This window comes from Staurois parvus, unplaced genomic scaffold, assembly GCF_062004578.1.
Source record: "Staurois parvus isolate SC_StPar_1 unplaced genomic scaffold, SC_StPar_1.0 ptg000769l, whole genome shotgun sequence".
NCBI classification, from domain to species: domain Eukaryota; kingdom Metazoa; phylum Chordata; class Amphibia; order Anura; family Ranidae; genus Staurois; species Staurois parvus.
Genome location: NW_028318565.1, coordinates 7,947 through 27,291, shown reverse-complemented (window position 1 = coordinate 27,291; position 19,345 = coordinate 7,947). Strand labels below are relative to the sequence as shown.

Below are 19,345 nucleotides of genomic sequence, written 5' to 3'. Positions count from 1 at the left end.
TTTCAGACACGCCGCTGAGAGTAAAGAGCATCTCGAGGATGAACTTGTCTCTGCTGGAGGACGAGGAGGTGAGACGATTTTTCGAGGAGTTCTTTCAAGCGCAGGAGACGGTGCTGGATTTTTGCGGCAGTAAGTCTGAGAGGTGGGAGCTCACCAAAGTGTGGATCAACAGGTTTTTCAAGGCCATTGGTAAGAGACGGCAGTTTAAACAGTATAACGCCTACCAGCGGTTACTGAAGAAGCTTGACCGCCTTGTATCTAGCGGTGGAGATTTGGGGGCAATCTCGGAGGTAAAGCTTCTCCTTAGGAAACTCCAGTATGATCGTCGTGCCTCTTTGGTTCTGGAGAGGGATTATGGGAAATACCACTCACCCGACCCTTTCCAGAATTGCAAACAGAGTGCAGCAGTTAAGACAATCTCTGCTCTGAGGGATAGTCCCTGACTAAATCCAGGTCGGGGATTCTGGAGGTCTCCAGGTCCTTTTATGCGGATTTACTGAGTGAGAGGCACCTTGACCGGACAGGGATGTCAAGCTTTTTGGAAACCACGCCTGGTCTGGACAGTGATATCCCTCTGGCAGGTTTGACTGGGGAGATTACTGCAGAAGAGGTGTCCAGAGCGATTGATAGTCTGGCCATTAAAAAGACTCCTGGGCCAGACGGTCTGACAACCAAATTCTTTAAGGCTTTTAAATCCTGCCTGGCACCTCGTCTCGCAGCAGTGTATAACAGCTGTCTGGATGAGGGATCTCTCCCTCCTTCCATGAGACAGTCTGCAGTTATCCTCCTGTCAAAGGGTAAGGATCCTTCAGCTATTGAGAATTGGTGCCCCATCAGCCTCCTCAATGTGGAAAGAAAGGTTCTGGTGAAGATCTTGTTCTGGCGCTTGTGGTCAGTGGCAGTTTGCTTTCTCGTCAGCAGCATTGCTCGGTTCAGGGCAGGAGTACCTTTACAGCGGTGTTATCTGTCCGGGAGGCTCTGGAGCGATGTAAGGCTGAAGGATGGGGAAAGTACTTGCTGGTGGTGGATCAGGCAAAGGCCTTTGATCGAGTTGATAACAAGTACCTCTGGCATTTCCTGGACCAGTATGGTTTGGAGGGAAGGTTCATTGGCTGGTTGAAGACATTGTACCAAGGGGCTGAAAGCTTCATGTTGGTGAATGGTTGGGTTGGGCAGCCCTTTAAGGTTGGATCTGGGGTGCGCTAGGGGTGCCCGCTAAGTCCCTTGCTCTATGCCTTTACCATCGACCCCTTCGTTAGGAGGCTAAATGGCGGGGCGGTGAGTGGGGTGCCGATGGGTGCCACTGGAGATCCGCCTTTGAGAGTTGTGGCTTATGCTGATGACATTTCTGTTTTCATTTCTGGACTAGAGAAGGCGCAGGAGGTGGTTTCAGTAATGGATCAGTATGCCGAGGCATCAGGTTCCAAGGTCAATAAGGACAAGTGTGAAGTTCTCTGGATGGGCAGGGAGGGTGAGAGCTTTTCACTCCCGGACGCCTTCCCAGTGCCTCAGCCGAACATCAAAGTGTTGGGCATCAATTTTGGCCCTGCTGATTACAGCAAGCAAAATTGGGAATCCAAGCTGTCGGATGCCGAGATCAAAGTGAGATGCTGGAAGGGGTGGCTGCTCTCCTTGAGGGAAAGGGTTGATTTGATCAAGACTTTCCTGCTCCCCGTCTTTTTGTACGTCAGCTTTGTTTGCCTCTTGTCAGAATCGCTCTATACGAGGATCTATAGCTGTTTCTTCCAGATGTAATGGGGGAATCGACTGAACCTCGTCAAGAGGGACGTGACATATTCATCCGGGCGGGAGGGTGGCCTAGGTATAGTCAACCCGGTGGTCTTTTTCTCTCTGATGTTCTTGAAACATATCTTTGGTAACATGTTGGCAGAGAGACCGCCTGCATAGGTGGGACTGTTCCTGATCTGGTTTGGACTCTTTTTGCGCAGTTGGGAGAGTGGCGGGCCAGTGAGAAGCCTGCGGGTCAAGCATGGTGAGCTCTCGGCTTATGTGGCCCCATGCCTGAAGTTACTCCAGCGGTAGCATGTGACTGCGGAGGAGGACTTGTCCCTCCCTAGGAGGCTCCTGGGTGAGAGGATTGTGGCATCTGCTTTCCATGCACCGTTGGCCTTGAGAGATTGCCCGGGCCATGTTATGAGGGAGGGTTTGCGGTTGATAAATCTGGGGCAGATCCCCCTGAATTTGCAGGACCAGGCCTGGCTCGCCTTCCACGGCAGTCTCTTTGTGAGGGGTAACCTGAAGTACCGTCCTCTGGATGACCGTGGTTGTCCCAGATCGGAGTGTGGGGGTGAAGTAGAGACTATGGACCACTTCTTGCTTCAGTGCCCCTTTAACGTGGAGGTGTATAAGCAGGTGGGAGGGGCTCAGGGTGTTCCTTTCCTCCATTGCATGTCGTATGCGGAGTAGGTGTACGGAGCATTCGAGCGTTGCATGAGTTTTGATTTGGACACCTTGTTTTTAGTCAGCTTAGTTGTCCGTTAATACACCTGGATGGCACGGTGTCAGGTCTCCATTCGGCAGAAGGTCCTCCCTGTCCAGGTGGTGATGAATGACATCCTTGGTGAGGTGGGGAAAATTTGGGGTCTTGAGAAAGACAGACAGGCTGCGACGCAGAGCTTGGATGGAGGCGTGGAGGAACATCAAGCCTGTTGCTGCGGTCTGTTGATCTTGGGTGGTGGGATCTGTCCCTAGTTTCTGCCTTCTGCACTCCCTAGATTTTGCGTTTGGATCCTTTTGGTAGCCTTTTGCATGGTAGGTTGTAGGGGTCAGACGTGGAAGGCCTGCGGGTTCCTTAGCCCTCCCCCGTAGTGTATAATAGTGTGGTTAGGTTTTGATTTTTTTTTTTGTATATAGTTTAGGCCATATAGGCCGTAAGCCGCAGGTTTGAATATGGGAATTGCATATGGTTTATGGTTTTTGTTTATGTCTGAGCCATAAAGGCTCCTACTCATATGGTCTCGGCCATAAAGGCCTTGTAAATACTGTATATAGTTTTGGTTTTTCTTTTTAGGTTAGGGAATTTTATTTATGAGATGTTCAGGTTATGTTTGAGTTTTTTTTTTCCCCCAGGGACTTGGGACTTCCTTAGTTTCTGGCCGTAAAGGCCGTTGTATATATGTATGCATGTATATATTTCTGTGGTTTATTTACAGGAGCTGGACTTTACGTTTGCAAGGCTAAGGCTAAGCTTATTATTTGGTTGATTTTTTTTCCCCACAGGGACTGTTGGGACTTTTTGTTTCCTTTCTGTTGAGTTTTGTATTTATTTATTTAAATTTTACTTTTGATATATAAGTTTGCTGGATATGTATGACATCAATACATAATAAAAAAATATTCCATTCCTGACAGGTTCCATCCTACATTCCTGCCTGATCTGATTCCGGAAACTTCGGTCCCTGCCGCTCAGGATACACTGGATTTCTTTTTGTCCAATAACAAGGTGTTACAGGAGACAGTTGCAAAGTCTCAGGAAGACAATAAGAAAGCTTTGATTTGATCATCCTGGCCATCCAGATCGACCACAGGTTGTGGGAACGGTGGCAAGAAAGGTCCAGCCAAGGGCCAAAATCAACATGGATGCTGCCACGGGTGCCGGTCCTGCCGAATCCCGCAGTCAGTAATCGGAATCCAGAACCGTCAGACGGGACTGAACCCATGCAGCTTGGACTAATGCGGCCTTCTCTCACGGTGGAAGAACGCCAGAGACGCCTGATAAACAATCTGTGCCTCTACTGCGGATCAGTGGGTCATATGGTGCGCTCCTGTCCGGAGAAGTTATGTAAGTACTCTTGTTCTGTTTTTGCTATGTCTCCTGCTGGCCTAGATAACCCAACTCATTTAGCCGTGCCAATCTCATTCCAGCTCCCCGAAAGAATCGTACAAGTGACGGCCATTATTGACTCAGGGGCCTGCAGCTGCTTCATAGACCTTAGCTTTGCAGCCCAACAGCAGATTCTGTTACTGTCTAAAGAGCAGGGCCTGAACATCTTCCTGGCCGGCGGGTCTCGAATTAAGTCCGGGTTGGTAGATCGGGAGACCCCTCCTATACGCACCACAGTGGCCGGTCATCATCAAGAACTCCTCCCATTGGACGCCATTGCGTCCCCTTTATTTCCAGTCATTTTGGGGCTCCGCTGGCTACGAGCACACGATCCCCAAATTGACTGGAGAACAGGGTCTGTCCAGTTCCATTCACCCTACTGTCAGGAGCATTGCTTTCTAAGGCCACCACTAGACACCCCGACTCTGTTATGTGTGAATACCGACACTGAGCTAGCTCAAACTGTTCCTATTGCTTATCACCATTACCTTGACGTTTTTAGTCCACGTGGAGCAGACATTCTCCCTCCGCACGGGGCTTATGACTGTCCCATTGACCTTCTTTCGGATCTGAGATTCTCTTTGGCCGAATCTTTCCCTTGTCAGAGCAGGATTTGGGTGCTTTGAAGGAATATATTGATGAAAGCCTTTGAAAGGGATTAATCCGTCCTCCCACATCAACGGCTGGGGCCGGAATCTTTTTGTGGAAAAAAAGGACCAGTCCTTGAGGCCCTGTGTTGACTATAGGGATCTGAACAAAATTACAGTTAAGAACCGTTATCCCCTTCCCTTAGTCTCAGAATTGTTTCAAATGTTAAAGTCGGCATCTGTTTTTACTAAGCTAGATCTTAGGGGTGCTTACAATCTGGTCCGCATACGCGAAGGGGATGAGTGGAAAACCGCTTTCCGCACTCGGTTCGGGCACTTCAAATACTTAGTTATGCCATTCGGGTTATGTATCGCACCGGCCACCTTTCAGCATTTTGTGAACAATATTTTTAGAGATTGTTTGGATATCTTTGTGATCGTGTACTTGGACGATATCCTGATTTTTTCCTCATCTCTGGAGGAGCATCGAGGTCATGTCAGGAGCGTGCTGGGGCGTCTTCGCCAGAACGGGCTTGATGCCAAAGCCGAGAAGTGTATCTTCGAACAGCACAGTATCCCATTCCTGGGGCTGATCATTTCCACCACTGGAATTGCTATGGACCCCCAGAAGATCTCTGCAATCTTAGAATGGCCTGTCCCCACAGATAAGAAAGGGCTTCAGTGATTTATTGGCTTCGTCAATTTCTACAGAAGATTTGTTAAGAATTTCTCAGGCCTGGTATCTCCCATCACCCAACTTACAAAGACGGGGGTATGCTTTCAGTGGACCCCAGAGGAACAGGCCACCTTTGAGTCCTTGAAGAAGCTGTTCACGGCAGCTCCTATCCTAAGCCACCCCGATGCATCACTGCCTTATATCTCAGAGGTAGATACGTCATAAAACGCAGTGGGAGCAATACTGTTTCAAAGGGTAGATGTAAAGGAGCTTATGCACCCGGTGGCCTTCTTTTCTAAGAAGCTTACCCCGTCAGAAAGGAATGATGACATCGGAGATTGGGAGTTGTTGGCAATCAACACGGCGTTGGAGGAATGGAGATACTTGTTGGAGGGAGCCTCGCATCCCATTCTGGTCTACGCAGACCATAAAAACGTTGAATACCTGAGGACAGCTAAATGCCTCAGACCGCATCAGGCCAGATGGGCATTATTCTTTTCAAGATTCACCCTGCATATAACCTACTGACCTGGGTCTAAGAATACCAAGCCTGACGCTCTCTCCCGGATGTTTGAAGACCCTGAAGAAACGCCCAAGCCAGATACCATCTTGTCGGCAGGTAGTTTCTTATTGCTACAGTCTGAACTCCTGTCTAAGTTACAGGCTGCATCCACAAGGGCCCCCAACCTACCTGGAGTCTCTATACAGAGCAGAGAAGGTCTCTTGTGGAGGAGGGAGCAGATCCTGGTACCCAAAGAAGCTCGGACCCTGGTCCTGGGCTATTGCCACGACCATCCATCGGCGGGTCATTTTGGAACACACAAGACCTTAGAGTTAGTACGGCGTACATTTTGGTGGCCAAGTATGGCCAAAGACTGCGAGATGTACGTTAAGATCTGTGTTATCTGCAACCGGAACAAACCCACCAGGGACAAGGTTTGGGGTCGGTTGCGACCCTTGCCGGGACCCAACAGACTTTGGAGCATGATCTCTATAGATTTTATTGTGGAATTGCCACCATCGCAGAATCATACTGCGATTTTCGTAGTGGTGGACCGTCTCTCTAAGATGGCTCATTTCCTCCCATTGAAAAGTACACCGTCTGCTTCCGAAACGGCACAAGTATTCATTAAGGAAATAGTGAGACTCCATGGAGTGCCGAAGAATATAATTTCAGATCGGGGAGTCCAGTTCAATTCAAAGTTTTGGAAGGCCTTGTGCAAAGGTTTGGAAATCAAACTGTCCTTCTCTTCAGCATATTATCCGCAAACGAACAGACAGACTGAGAAAACTAACTAAACACTGGAACAATAGCTTAGGTGTTACACCTTGCTCGCGGACGCGAGCCTGGCACCAATGAGTGCACAGGGCACACTATTTAAACAGACTCTGGCAATACTCAAATTGCCGTATGGTCTTTCCTGCTTTTCCTGTTATCCTGTGTTATCTCCTGAGAGATTGCTAGTTGCTGACCCTGATCCGTTACCCTTCTCCTGCTCTGATCCCTGACTCGTCCCTGATTACTCTTCTGCCTACTCCTGACTTATTTGACCTCCTGTTGCCGAACCTTTGCTCATGACCCAGTTACTCTCTGCCTGCTGCCCTGTACCGTTCTGCCTCTGCTGTTACCGACCTGGTTTGTCTGACCCAGCTATACTCCATACTGTCATCCACCCATCCATCCATACCGCTTGGATCCAGTCACTACTGTCCAGGGCCTGCCAGCCTCTTCACATCAGGCTCTCCTCTTGTGCATACCTCCGGCAGTCCTCTATACCATGGTTGGGCGTACCCAGGGGCCGCGACCTGGTCTCAGTTCTGCTCCAAGTCCATCCCCACCATCAGGGGCACTGGTGAATAAGCAGACTGGGGCTTAGACTCCGCGCCCTGGGGAATCCCGTTCTGTGGTTCACTAGAGATACCGCCGGGCGGTACCTAACACAGCCCTTCCAGCAAAGAGACAGCCCATCCAGCAAAGAGACAGCTCCTCCAGAAAAGAGACAGTACATCCAGGAAAGAGACAGCCCCTCCAGCAAAGAGTCTCTCCAGCAAAGAGACAGCCCTTCCAGTAAAGAGACAGCTATCCAGCAAAGAGAAAGCTTCTCAAGCAAAGAGACAGCCCCTCCAGCAAAGAGACAGCAATCCAGCAAAGAGGCAGCCTGTCCAGCAAAGAGACAGCCCCCCCACAAAGAGCCAGCAATCCAGCAAAGAGGCAGCCTGTCCAGCAAAGAGACAGCCCCTCCCACAAAGAGACAGCTTGTACAGCAAAGATACTTCTCATCCAGCAAATAAACTGCTCATACAGCAAAGAGACAGCTTCTACAGCAAGTAGACAGCCAGTCCAGCAAAGAAACAGCTCCTACAAGAAAGAGACAGCCCGTCCAGCAAATAGACTGTTCATCCAGCATAGAGACAGCTCCTCCATCAAAGAGACAGCTCCTACAGCAAAGAGACAGTCCCTCCAGCAAAGAGACAGCCTGTCCAGCAAGGATAAAGTCCATCCAGCAAGGAGACAGCCCATCCAGGAAACAGAGAGCCCCTCTAGCAAAGATACAGCTTGTCTAGCAAGGTGACAATACCTCTCGCAAAGAGACAATTCGTACAGCAAAATGACAGCCCCTCCAACAAAGAGACAGCTTGTCCAGCAAAGAGACAGCACCTCTTGCAAAGAGACAACTTGTAAAGCAAAGAGACAGCCAATCTAGCAAATATACAGTCTGTCCAATAAAGAGACAACCCATCCAGCAAAGAGATAGCATCTCCAGCAAAGATACAGTCCGTCCTGCAAAGATACACCCCATCCAGCAAAGAGACTACTCTTCCAGCAAAGAGACAGCCCGTACAGCAAAGAGACAGCTCATCTATCAAAGAGACAGCCCGCCCAGGAAAGAGACAGCCCATCCATCAAAGAGACAGCCCATCTAGCAAAGAGACAGCCCCATCCAGCAAAGAGACAGCCCCATCCAGCAAATAGACAGCCCATACAGCAAAGAGACAACTCCTCCAGGAAAGAGACATCCCATCCAGCAAAGAGACAGCTCCCCCAGCAAAGAGACAACTCCCCCAGCAAAGAGACAGCCCATCCAGCAAAGAGAAAGCCTATCCAGCAAGGATACAGCCCGTCCAGCAAAGAGACAGCCTGTCCAGCGAAGAGACAGCCCATCCAGCAAAGAGACCCCCCCCCACACAAAAAAAAAAAATAAAGCAAAGAATGTCCAATAAAGAGACAACCCATCCAGCAAAGAGATAGCTGCTCCAGCAAAGATACAGCCCGTCCTGCAAAGATACACCCCATCCAGCAAAGAGACTACCCCTCCAGCAAAGAGACAGCCCGTCCAGCAAAGAGACAGCTCATCTATCAAAGAGACAGCCCGCCCAGGAAAGAGACAGCCCATCCATCAAAGAGACAGCCCATCCAGCAAAGAGACAGCCCCATCCAGCAAAGAGACAGCCCCATCCAGCAAAGAGACAGCCCCATCCAGCAAATAGACAGCCCATACAGCAAAGAGACAACTCCTCCAGGAAAGAGACATCCCATCCAGCAAAGAGACAGCTCCCCCAGCAAAGAGACAACTCCCCCAGCAAAGAGACAGCCCATCCAGCAAAGAGAAAGCCTATCCAGCAAGGATACAGCCCGTCCAGCAAAGAGACAGCCTGTCCAGCGAAGAGACAGCCCATCCAGCAAAGAGACCCCCCCCCACACAAAAAAAATAAATAAAGCAAAGAATGTCCAATAAAGAGACAACCCATCCAGCAAAGAGATAGCTGCTCCAGCAAAGATACAGCCCGTCCTGCAAAGATACACCCCATCCAGCAAAGAGACTACCCCTCCAGCAAAGAGACAGCCCGTCCAGCAAAGAGACAGCTCATCTATCAAAGAGACAGCCCGCCCAGGAAAGAGACAGCCCATCCATCAAAGAGACAGCCCATCTAGCAAAGAGACAGCCCCATCCAGCAAAGAGACAGCCCCATCCAGCAAAGAGACACCATCCAGCAAATAGACAGCCCATACAGCAAAGAGACAACTCCTCCAGGAAAGAGACATCCCATCCAGCAAAGAGACAGCTCCCCCAGCAAAGAGACAACTCCCCCAGCAAAGAGACAGCCCATCCAGCAAAGAGAAAGCCTATCCAGCAATGATACAGTCCATCCAGCAAAGAGACAGCCTGTCCAGCGAAGAGACAGCCCATCCAGCAAAGAGACCCCCCCCCCCACAAAAAAAATAAATAAAGCAAAGGATGTGATGCTTCTGAAGTAGGAGATTAGACATGTCTCTTAGACAGTGTGATAGAGGACAAATCACTATAGACTTGAATTTTTTCCCCTCTAAAGTCAACCAAGACATTGTTAATTGTAGAATTAGCAGAGATTCCTTACTATAATAGTAATGAAACCAGACAATGAAGTCTCTAGGTCTCACACCCAATGGAGGTTTGGGGGCAAGAGAGCGGTGGGCCCTATCCATTCTCCAATCTATGTCCAGAACCGTCGGGGTCAATGCGATGAACAGCCCCTGTAAATAATCTTGCAGATCTGCGTCTCCTATTGATTCAGGAACACCACATTTACAGAGATTTTGTCTCCACTCCTTATTCTCCAAATCTTCTTGTAGGGATTGTAGCTGGGAAATCTGTTGTTTCAAAGTATGATTGTCTTCCTCCAGTACGTGTACATACTGCACCATGTCATCAAATTTGGTTTCTAGGTGATTTGTACGTTCTTGCACCAATGCTATCTCCCCTCTGAGTTCTTGAGCTATTTTCCCCACTGCCACAGAAATAGTATGGGGCAAACCCTGCAGAAGACCATGTAACTTATCATCCAGAATGTCTGCTGTAAGGTAGGGGATAGGAGAAGGGGGATATAGAGCAATGTGATGTGTTACCTCCGCCATCACGACCTGCCGGATCAGCCGATTCTGCCGCTGGGATTGTGTGGTCCCTCGAGGCCAGGGATGTGGCTCGTGACACTTCTTTATCCATATGTGTAGGCTGCAAATGCTTGGCGGGTGATGGAGGGTATTTGTGAAGGCCAATTTTGCCCATGGGGATCTGCAAGTGATACGGAGTCCGGTACCTGTGCTCCTCTGCTGTAATTAGCTAATGTTAGCTCTGGAGGAGCTGGAAGAGAGAGCGGAGAAGCAGAGTGAGGTCAATGTGCGACCGCAATCTTCAGCCTCTGACCATGTGCCACCTAGTTTTTTCTTTTAATAAAGGACTTGTCAAAGACGGTGTCCTGTCTTTTTTTCACACAACACTTTTTTTTTTTTAATGAGTATCGGGACCATGTACTCCGTACTCAATCAATTTGGGGGGGGGGGGGGCTGGGATCTGGGGGCTCCTTGTTAAAGGGGACCTCCAGATTCTGATAAGCCCCCTACCCGCAGACCCCCACAACTACCTGCCAGGGTTGTTGAGAAGAGGCCCTTGTCCCCATCAACATGGGGACAAGGTGCTCTGGGGGGGCTGCCCCAAAGCGCCTTAACCCCATGTTGAGGGCATGTGGCCTTGTATGGTTGGGGGGGGGGGGGAGTGCGCTCACACCCCCGCCATTTCCTGACCTGCTGGGCTGCATGCTCAGATAAGGGTCTGGTATGGATTTTGGGGGTGACCCCCATGCCTTTTTTTATTTTTTTCATTTTGGCGTGGGAGTTCCCCTCAAAATCCATACCAGACCCAAGGGGTTTTGTATGGATGGAAGGGGGAACCCCACGCCGTTTTTTAAATTATTTTTTTAATTGCCCGCAATTCTTTTACATTCAGCTGTCATTGGGGAACCCCACTGAAAGCTGAAACATTAACACATGGTTGTCACTACTAAAATACCGCATGATTTAATAAAATAACTTATATGGTAGTTTAATAGCATTTACTTTTTTCTGACCTTCGGATAAGATTAATTGGTTTCAATGCTTTCCTATGGGAAACACTGTTTCGGTATACACATTTTTTGCTAAATTAAAGACTGTATATTCATTAGATGGGATCAAAATGCTTTATACTCACTGAACTCCCTCTCCCCCCTCCCCTTTGCTCCTGGTTTAAAAAAAAAAAACAACTTAAACAACGAGACTAAAGCCGCATTCATTGATTTCATTGGCCAGAATAATAATTTGTTTATATGCCTGTACGGACCTGATGGAAGACTCATTAAAAGGGGCGGGTCACAGCAATGTAATATTCCGCAGAGAGATTCCCTTACTTTGAGCCTTGTAAACATTTTCTTGATTTCTAGTTACAAATAGGTGAACGATCTGGTATGTTTTGCTTTTCCAGACATGACATTTTCTGTATGAATCCATTGTATATATTTATCCGGGTCGGATTTGGCGGTATAATAATTATGACTGTTTAATTGTAACGATCTATACCATTCTGACGGGCAAATCTGAAAGCAGAAATGTGAAATCTGAGCCAATCACAGTTGTGGGCGTTCCCTTCATCAGCCAATAATAACTTTCTAATTAGGAGTCCTGAGATCTGTCTCCGTCTTCAGCCCAGAAAATACTTGTTCCGTAGACTTTCCATTGATCTCTATAGCGGGGCGGATTCTGTATTCTGAATTACAAATCGAAGCCGGAACCGATCTGACATGAAGATGTCCAGCGGATTTCCTATTCTTGGTCCATTAAACTGCCCGAGATGAAGGGCCCCTTCATGATCGATGTTCTCCGGAAGAAGGGGGGTTAATGCCGGTATTTTCAGTGTTTGAATGTTGAATGTTGGGATCGGTCAGTGACTGGTTTCCTCCATTCCCTCCATATATATATGCTTCGTACACCAAGTCCTGTGGAGTGATGTCCCCCCTAAAGTCGGAGATCCTTTCCTTACGTTCTCGCAAGATCTAAAATAACGGATTTTATTTATAAATATAATTACGTTATAAAATTGTATGAATTTAATAGAAAGTATAATAGAAACAGTTTTCAGTGTGAGACTCTGGGGAAATGACATCTTATTCCAGGGACTGATCTTATCCGCCTTCCTTTAGTTGTGATGAGTTTCTCCTGAAGATCAGAAATCGTTCAATATATACCGAACAACGATCCTCCCGACTGAAAGGGAACAGATCTCATCGCCTCCTTCACACTCCACGTAGAAAAAAAAATGTTTTACTATCTGAAAGAAAACGTCTATAACAGTCATTGGATCAACCTTCTAATTGCTTCATTCAAATCTCCCGCCGGAATTCTATGTGACGTCACGGACAATCCGCCCTCTTACCGCCAAAACCGATACGGAGAACCGACCGCATCTATTTACCGTTTTATCTGGGAAGATCGATCAACCCTTCCATTCATTCCAGGCTCTGCGATCAGCCAAAAATCATTATAGGAGCATTACAAATACTCATATGAAATGTGTTATTGTCACTCCAATCCCTCAGAATACAAAACCCGACAAGATCTAGTTATTAGTCTGTTGATTTAGTTGTAGAGAAGAGATCAATGAAAAGTCTACAGAACAAGAAAACACTTCCTGCACTAGAAACATCGACACCGAGATCTCCGGATACATTTCTATGGACTTCTCGTAAGACAAATATTACTGGCTGATGGAGACAACGCCCACAGCTGTAATTTTCCTTGCAGAGGACTGCATTGCTGTGGCCCCGCCTATTTATTTCAGTCTCCCATCAGGTCCGCTCGGAATTATAAACAGACACGTGGGTTATCAGAATATGGTTTCCTGTTCACGGTATTATTTTATACATTTGACATTATTATAAACAATAGTAACTGGTGATGGTTTGTGTTCTGAAATGAATGTTTCTGTGTAATCTCCGAGGAAGAAATAGAAAACCGTTGAGAAGAATGAAGAGATTTCTCTCCTGGAGATGGATTTATATATTTGAAATGTGTATCATGGTTACAAATGAATCCAATTGTATTGTGTGTAAAGAATGGGTGTGACTCCTCCTCTTCCCAGGAAGGTTCCCATCAGGTCCGCTCAGGCTCTATAAAAGGAAGGCGGGCCCAGCCCAGAGCTCAGTCGGTGTTTATAGCAGAGAAGAATCGTCATGTCTGGTCGCGGTAAAGGAGGGAAGGGTCTGGGGAAAGGCGGCGCCAAGCGTCACAGGAAGGTGCTCCGGGACAACATCCAGGGCATCACCAAACCCGCCATCCGACGTTTGGCCCGCAGAGGGGGAGTCAAGCGCATCTCCGGCCTCATCTATGAGGAGACCCGCGGAGTGCTGAAAGTCTTCCTGGAGAATGTCATCCGCGATGCCGTCACCTACACCGAGCACGCCAAGAGGAAGACCGTCACCGCCATGGATGTCGTCTATGCTCTCAAACGACAGGGACGCACTCTCTACGGATTCGGAGGATAAATCCTCACAACCGCCCCCCCCCCCTTCATCGTCACAAAGGCCCTTCTCAGGGCCGCCCACCTTCTCATACAAAGGGCTATTGATAGAAACCTCGAAATCATCAATCTCTCGGGGAATATTTAGAAACTCAAACCTTCTTTTCATTGTACATATTTATTTTTCAGTGTTAGGAGTTATTTCTAACAATCATTTCGTCAATATTCTAGATGTGAGACCTGTAACAGCTGCAAGTCTTTAATAGATCTGATATTGAAAGGATTCGGTAACCAGAATCCAGTTGCAGACTTTCATTCCAAGCAGATTTATCGATTAGTCAGGAAAGTGGTGTTTGTGCGCCAATAAATGTCATTGATGATCTTTGTTCTCCGGCTCGGATTTGGCGATATAATAAACTCGAAAGAGCAGGGCCCTCGAATCCTTCGTGTATCGCATTGTATTGGTATTGTTCTGTCGCGCTGAGTGAACTATCGGCGCTTTATAAATACTGTAATTTCTCTGGAACGATCTACACAATTCCGGCGGCAGAATTTGAAATCTGAGCCAATCACAGCTGTGGGCGTTGTCTCCATCAGCCAGTAAAGCATTTCTTACGAGAAAAAAAAAAATATAATGCTGGAAGTTCAACAAAATCAGTAAACTGAGAACTCCATCTTGTCGGGTTTTCAGTACAAAAACATTTCACATGAATATCTGCAATGCTCGGAATGAATGGAAGGATTGATCGATCTTCCCGGACATAACTGTCAATGGATGCAGATTGTCTGTAACGGTCCATAGAACTAAGGCGGGAAAGTGGAATTTATTATACAATTGAAGCAATGACCGTTTAATAGAGACAAATTGTTTGGTAGTAAATTATCTGATCAGGATTGATAAACGATTTTAAGAAAATTATCTTTTAGAATTCGGATGTGAAAACCGGTTATCGGCTACAAATAACCCGCCCAATCCCGGGGCGCCGAGAGATCACTTTCTCCCCAGAAAGTTCAACATAGAAATCCTTCCCGGCGTCCAAACCTCTTCCTATGGAGAAGCAGAGATGACACCCGGATGTAGAGGAGACTTACTGTCCGGACGGCGGGAAGGATTTCCACCTTTTCGAATTGTCATTACAAACACGTGACAGCTTCCATCCCAGAACGTCCTTTACTAATCCGACATCTACAGAGCAGGACGGAGGGAAGAAGTCGCCGACTTTCCTCCTCCACCCCCGAGAATCCCAAAGAAGCGGGAGATAGAGAGGAGTGTGGGATTCATGTCCATAGAAGCCGTATGTCCGCCCTTTGTATGGAGATGTGGGGGGCTCTGAGAAGAGCCGTTGTGTTGGCGGATAGAAGGGGATCCTGTGGGGGGATTACTTGCTCTTGGCGGCCTTGTGGCTCTCGGTCTTCTTGGGCAGCAGCACGGCCTGGATGTTGGGCAGGACTCCTCCCTGGGCGATGGTGACGCCGCCCAGCAGCTTGTTGAGCTCCTCGTCGTTGCGGACAGCCAGCTGGAGGTGTCGGGGGATGATGCGGGTCTTCTTGTTGTCTCGGGCGGCGTTGCCGGCCAGCTCCAGGATCTCAGCCGTTAGATACTCCAGGACGGCGGCCAGATAGACGGGAGCTCCGGCCCCGACCCGCTGGGCATAGTTGCCCTTCCGGAGAATACGGTGAACACGACCGACGGGGAACTGCAGACCGGCCCGGGACGATCGGGTCTTGGCCTTAGCCCGAGTCTTGCCTCCTTGTTTGCCGCGACCAGACATGATTGGATGACTGACGAATCACACACAGATAGGGCCCAGTAGCCGCTTCCTCTCCTTTATACACTCCATGCTCTGATGTCACACGCTGTGATTGGTTGCTTTTCAGTACAGCCAATAGCGGTCAGAGTTGATTCTAAACCAATCTGTGCTCGAGGATTGAAAGCATGACGTCACTCTCTATCACATGACAGAGTTCTCCAATAAAAGAGTGAGGAGGGATGAGGCTCCTTTGCATAGACCGCCTATAAAAGCAGCACATGAGGGCGGCTCCAGCACACTTTCCCCGCAGCCAGCCAAGTAGTGGTGAACCCGGATCATGCCTGAACCAGCCAAGTCTGCGCCGGCGCCCAAGAAGGGCTCCAAGAAAGCCGTGACCAAGACTCAGAAGAAGGACGGCAAGAAGCGGAGGAAGACTAGGAAGGAGAGTTATGCCATCTACGTGTACAAGGTGCTCAAGCAGGTCCACCCCGACACCGGCATCTCGTCCAAGGCCATGAGCATCATGAACTCCTTCGTCAATGACATCTTCGAGCGCATCGCCGGCGAAGCTTCCCGCCTGGCTCATTACAACAAGCGCTCCACCATCACCTCCCGGGAGATCCAGACCGCCGTCCGCCTCCTCCTGCCCGGAGAGCTGGCCAAGCACGCCGTCTCCGAGGGCACCAAGGCCGTCACCAAGTACACCAGCGCCAAGTAATCCCCCCGCCGGGGCCCCATCATCCCAACAAGGGGACACAAAGGCTCTTCTAAGAGCCGCCCACCATTCCAATCACTGAGCTGTCATCACATTGTATTGCCGCTAGAGGTCCCACACACGTCACACTTACACTGGACATTCGTCATTCTGTAGTACAAGGGCCTCCCTCATTGGATACACATTGGAGGGGCACCTGGTTTGGGGGAATCTACAGGAAGGTTGTAGAATGTATGGCCGGCCTTCCATGGGTCATGACATCGGTCATTGTTGTACAATCTGATTGGAAGGTATAAATCTGAAGATGTATTCTAGGTACAAGAAATCCTTCCGAGTCCCACATTCCCCTTATTCCGGAATTTCTGATGTTTTCTCTCTTGGAGATGTAAAGGTTCTCATTTGTACATTAAATATTGTCTGCTAGTGGGAGCCGGAAAATAAACCGCCCGATCGCATTGTATATCTTCCCCGATACAGAAGTCAGTATTTCCCATCCTATGGAGGGCGATCCTATAGTATCCAGGAATATAGATCTATAGGGGTCATGGGGGGAGACAGGTTCGCTTTGTGTTTGATGACATATGTAGGACTATGCACAGAGCAGGCTCATGTCTGGAGACGTGTATACAGGGGGATGCTGCTGGGGGATGGGGGACATTGTCAGTATACAGGGGGATGCTGCTGGGGGATGGGGGACATTGTCAGGATGGGGACTTCTGGACACACTTGGATTAGTTTAGGGCTCATCTGCTTCCAGTTATTACTGACACATCCCTGTCATTTGTCTCCCTTTTGTCATACATTCATGGGAGTCTAACTATGGGACATATATACACCATCATCCACCCAACTTAAATCGTAGGAAGACACGACTCAGACCATCAGCTGGACAAACATTGGCTTACTATATATATATATATTATTATTATACAGTATTTATAAAGCGCCAATAGTTCGCTCAGCGCTGTACATTACAAAGGGGGACAGAACAATACCAATACAATGTAATACATGAGGGGTTCGAGGGCCCTGCTCTTTCGAGCTTACAATCTAGGAGGGAGGGGGTGGTGGCACAGGAGGAGATAGCTGTGGGGGATGGAGTGGTAGGAAGAGTGGAGGAGGTCGGCAAGTTAGCAGGGGGTGGGGTAGGCTTCCCTGAAGAGATGGGTTTTCAGGGTGCGCCTAAAGGAGAGGAGAGTAGGTGATAATCTGATGGGTTGGGGCAGGGAGTTCCAGAGGATGAGTGACACCCTGGAGAAGTCCTGGAGGCGGGCATGGGAGGAGGAGACCAGGGAACTAGAGAGAAGGAGGTCTTGTGAGGAGCGGAGTGTGCGTGCTGGGCGGTACTTGGATATTAGGTCAGTGATGTAGTTCGGGGCAGTATGGTGGACAGCTTTGTACGTCAGTGTTAGGATTTTGAATTTGATCCGTTGCGTAATCGGAAGCCAGTGGAGGGATTGGCAGAGGGGGGTGGCGGAGACAGAGCGGTTGGAAAGGTGAATGAGTCTGGCAGCCGTATTCAGGATCGACTGAAGCGGGGATAGCCAGCGGCGAGGCAGGCCAGTGAGGAAGGAGTTGCAGTAGTCGAGTCGTGATATGATGAGGGAGTGGATGAGCTGTTTAGTGGTTTCTGGGGTTAGGAACATGCCGATTTTGGCGATGTTGCGGAGGTGGAGTCTGCACGAGTTTGTTAAAGATTGGACTTGGGGCTGGAAGGATAGGTTGGAGTCCAGAATGACACCAAGTACTCTGGCCTGCAGGGTGGGTTTGATGGTAGCGTTGTTGGATGTGACAAAGAAATCAATGGAGGGTGGTGTCCGGGCTGGGGGGAAGACAAGAAACTCAGTTTTGGAGAGGTTCAATTTAAGGAAGTGGAGCGACATCCAGTCTGATATGTCGCTCAGTAGGTGTGTGATTCGGGCTGAGACCAAGGGGGTGAGGTGGGGGGTTGAGAGATAGATTTGTGTGTCGTCGGCATAGAGGTGGTAGTTGAAGTCGTGAGAGTGTATGAGTTGGCCAAGGGAGGAGGTATAGATGGAGAAGAGAAGGGGCCCGAGGACAGAGCCTTGGGGGACCCCAACAGAGAGGGGGAGTGAGGGGGAGGTGGTAGCATTATAGGTAACGCTGAAGGAGCGTTGTGACAGGTAGGATGAGAGCCAGGAGAGAGCAGAATCTCTGAGGCCGAGGGAGTGTAGTTTTTTGAGGAGGAGGGGGTGGTCGACTGTGTCGAAGGCCGCAAAGAGGTCAAGGAGTAGGAGTACTGAATAGTGGCCAATAGCTTTGGCGGTTAGCAGGTCGTTGGAGAGTTTGAGTAAGGCAGTTTCGGTGGAGTGTAGGGGACGGAAGCCGGACTGTAGGGGATCGAGGAGGTTGTTGTCGTTGAGGTGAGAGCATAGGCGGGTGTAGACTAGGCGCTCGAGGAGTTTAGATGTAAATGGGAGCAGGGAGATGGGTCTGAGGTTGTTCGGGTCATTGGGGTCCAGGGAGGGCTTTTTAAGTATGGGGGTGATGTGTGCATGTTTCAGAGGGGAGGGGAAAGTGCCTGAGGAGAGGGAGAGATTGAAGATGTGGGTGAGGGAGCGTAGGATGGAGGAGGAGGAAGGTCGTAGGAGTTGTGAGGGGATAGGGTCGAGGGGGCAGGTGGTGAGGCGGGCATCAGAGAGGATCTTGGAGACTTCCTCGATGGTAGTAAGGTCAAAGGTGCGGAGTGTGGGGGGAGCTTCAGTATGAGGAATGTAGGGTGGGGTGGAAGAGGAGGTCAGAGCAGAGGTGGGGCCGTGGGAGAGGAGTGATGAGGGGGTAGCTGAGTGAGTGTGAAGGGGTTGGATAGAGTTTGAGCAGCGACGAAGTCCCTGCGGGTTATGTCGAGGGGGAGGGGGGATAAGGGGGTAGCTGTGTGAGAGGGGACGGGTTGAGAGGGTGTGTGAGTTGCGGCAATGTCCTTGCGAATTGTGTCAATCTTGTTTTTGAAGTGATTGGCAATCTCAAGGGCAGTGAGTGATGTGCTGGGTGGAGGTGGGGGTGGAGAGAGTAGAGAGTTGAAGGCAGAGAAGAGTCGGCGAGGATTGGAGGAGAGGGCCTTGATGAGGGTCAAGAAGTAGGCCTGTTTGGCAGCATGGAGGGAGGAGGTGTAGGTGTGGAAGGCAGATTTGTAGTGGGTGAAGGCTTGTTGGGATTTGGTTTTGCGCCATAGTCGCTCCAGGGCACGACTTTGTCGTTTGAGGGTTTTGGTGTGATCAGTCTGCCAGGGCTGGAGCGGTCGGGGTCTGATGTTGCATGTGGTTAAAGGCGCTAGTGAGTCAAGGGCTGTTGAGAGTGCATTGTTGTAGGCGGTCATAGCCAAGTCGGGGCAGGACAGGGGGAGGATGCGGTCGTGGAGTTGATCAGCTGCAGAGTGGAGGGGGGCAGGGTTAAGGTTGCGGAGGTTACGGCTGGTAGTAGTGTGACATTTGGAGGGGTAGGCGTT

General features: G+C 49.3%; 3 protein-coding genes across 3 annotated transcripts; 2 read left to right on the top strand and 1 right to left on the bottom strand.

Moving 5' to 3' along the window:
• The first annotated feature begins 13,124 nt into the window (after positions 1–13,124).
• On the top strand, positions 13,125–13,455 carry LOC149444815 (histone H4). Its single transcript, XM_089654462.1, has one exon. The coding sequence runs from the start codon at positions 13,127–13,129 to the stop codon at positions 13,436–13,438; it is 312 nt and encodes a 103-aa protein (XP_089510588.1). The 5' UTR covers positions 13,125–13,126; the 3' UTR covers positions 13,439–13,455.
• Positions 13,456–13,572: 117 nt separating this feature from the next.
• LOC149444814 (histone H2A type 1-like) lies at positions 13,573–15,208 on the bottom strand. The gene has a single exon (XM_089654461.1). The coding sequence runs from the start codon at positions 15,183–15,185 to the stop codon at positions 14,793–14,795; it is 393 nt and encodes a 130-aa protein (XP_089510587.1). The 5' UTR covers positions 15,186–15,208; the 3' UTR covers positions 13,573–14,792.
• Positions 15,209–15,488: 280 nt separating this feature from the next.
• LOC149444813 (histone H2B 1.1) lies at positions 15,489–15,945 on the top strand. The gene has a single exon (XM_089654427.1). The coding sequence runs from the start codon at positions 15,502–15,504 to the stop codon at positions 15,880–15,882; it is 381 nt and encodes a 126-aa protein (XP_089510553.1). The 5' UTR covers positions 15,489–15,501; the 3' UTR covers positions 15,883–15,945.
• The last annotated feature ends 3,400 nt before the right edge of the window (positions 15,946–19,345 follow it).